Raw genomic sequence first — 1,686 nt, 5'->3', positions numbered from 1 at the left:
CATGAAGTCACAAAAGTCAACAGCCATTCATGACAAAACACACACACACCACACACACACACACACACACACACACACACTATGGAAAATTGGAATAGATGGTCTTTATCACAGTGTGAAAAAGGCTATATCTGAAAACCCAACAGCCGGTCTCATACTAACTGGTCAGTAACTGAAAAGCTTCATGCTAAAATCAGTAACAGGATAAGGATATTCAATATCACCACTCCAATTCAGTGTAATTCTGGAAACATTAGCCACAGCAATTAGACAAGAGAAAGAAATAAAAGGAATAAAGCTAGGGAAGGAAGAAGTTAAACTGTCCACTGTGGGTCCCTGGGCAGCCCCTCTGTCCAGCTCCATCCCTTCACCGGGTTCGAGTCCTCTACTTCTGGACTAACACTTCCTCACCTCAGTTTACTTTCAAAAAGCTTCCAAGATGGTTCTCCCTACTGATGAAGGTGCCTGAGGATACAAGTTCATTTTTTCTGTGTTTCTGGGCGAAATGCTTAGGACATTTTCTTATACAATTCAGGTTGAATTTCCATGGTATGGAAAACCCACTTCATAGGAAATGTTTGTTATTTGAATGTCATTAGTGTTAAATATTTCCTTTAAAGCACAATCGATTTATTTTACTTGAAACGGACTTCTTACAGCCACTGGTGGGCTTACGTCTTGGGCTTTGCCTGTTGTCCAGGAGGCCAAGGTGGAGGTGGGCATTGCTTGGAAATGTCCCAGCCAGCAAGAAAGTGACAGTGTGTGGGTATGTGAGGTGGGAAATCAGGGTCTTTCACAACAACACTTACTCTGGCTGCTCCCCTGACAACGGGGGGAAGAAGCAATAGGGATCCCTCTGTGTTGTTTCCACAGCTGGTGCTGCCAATGTGCAGAACGGGGCCACTCAGGCAAGACACGGACCTGGCCATGGGAGTCTTCTCCCAGCAGGCTGGGTTCCCAGTGGCATATTCCGCAATGGCCCCGGCCAGGCCCCGACTTCCGAAAGGTCCCCACCCAGGAGGTCTGAACATCATCGTGGTGGGGTAAAACTCTGAATAAGTTAGAAAGGGCACAGGCTCCAGGTATTGGGATCAAAAGGTGGACATTTGGTCTCAGGGCAGGGCCCCACCTCTGCTCATTCTCTGCCTCTGCCTCTGGCCCAGTCCATCTGGTCTTGGTCACCATCACCCCACCCCCACATCCAAAAGGTCCTGCTAAGTCTTGCGTTGGCTGCCCCTTACACCAGGACGCCCCAGTTCCCCAGTACCAATGGGGATGCTGCGGTAGGGTCTGTTGCACGTGGCCCACTGTGGGTATGGAGTGTGGCCTGATAAGTGCTGCTCTGGAACAGGCCACTCCTTTTAGGCTATTGTGAGGTGGGCTCAGGGCTGAGACTCAAAATGTCTATTCGAAGCAGGAGTACAACAACATCCTGTACAGGACACACTCGGGGCAGCCAGTGGCAACAAAGAGGCCAGAGGAACCTGGCATTCTTGCCTTGCGCATTCTGTTTTCACACTACCGTTAGGGGGGACAAAAGGTCCGGGGAGTGACTGACGCTTTTCAGCCCACACTGTCCTTCGCAAAATCATGAGCCACTACACGTGGAGCATTTGCAGCAAGTGTATATTTGAACAACAGCAACAAAGAGCTTCACGACTGGAGTAGGATTTCCAGAGACGGCTG

General features: G+C 49.3%; 2 protein-coding genes across 2 annotated transcripts in view; both read right to left on the bottom strand.

Moving 5' to 3' along the window:
- The window catches only part of LOC104864469 (neutrophil gelatinase-associated lipocalin), a 57,780-nt gene that overhangs the window by 52,103 nt on the left and 3,991 nt on the right, over nucleotides 1–1,686 (bottom strand). The gene's annotated exons all lie outside the window — the stretch shown is intronic.
- LOC104860398 overlaps nucleotides 1–1,686 on the bottom strand; it is a gene marked incomplete at its 3' end in the record, with an annotated part of 11,572 nt that overhangs the window by 6,151 nt on the left and 3,735 nt on the right. The window contains 1 exon segment of the mRNA XM_033759172.1: nucleotides 810–1,051. Coding sequence (XP_033615063.1) covers nucleotides 810–1,051 — 242 coding nt within the window.

This window comes from Fukomys damarensis, unplaced genomic scaffold (genome assembly GCF_012274545.1).
Source record: "Fukomys damarensis isolate Sample0158 unplaced genomic scaffold, DMR_v1.0_HiC HiC_scaffold_36, whole genome shotgun sequence".
In the NCBI taxonomy this organism is placed as follows: Eukaryota; Metazoa; Chordata; class Mammalia; order Rodentia; family Bathyergidae; genus Fukomys; species Fukomys damarensis.
Note: the sequence above shows the minus strand (reverse complement) of the source record. Positions and strands in the feature narration are given on the sequence as shown.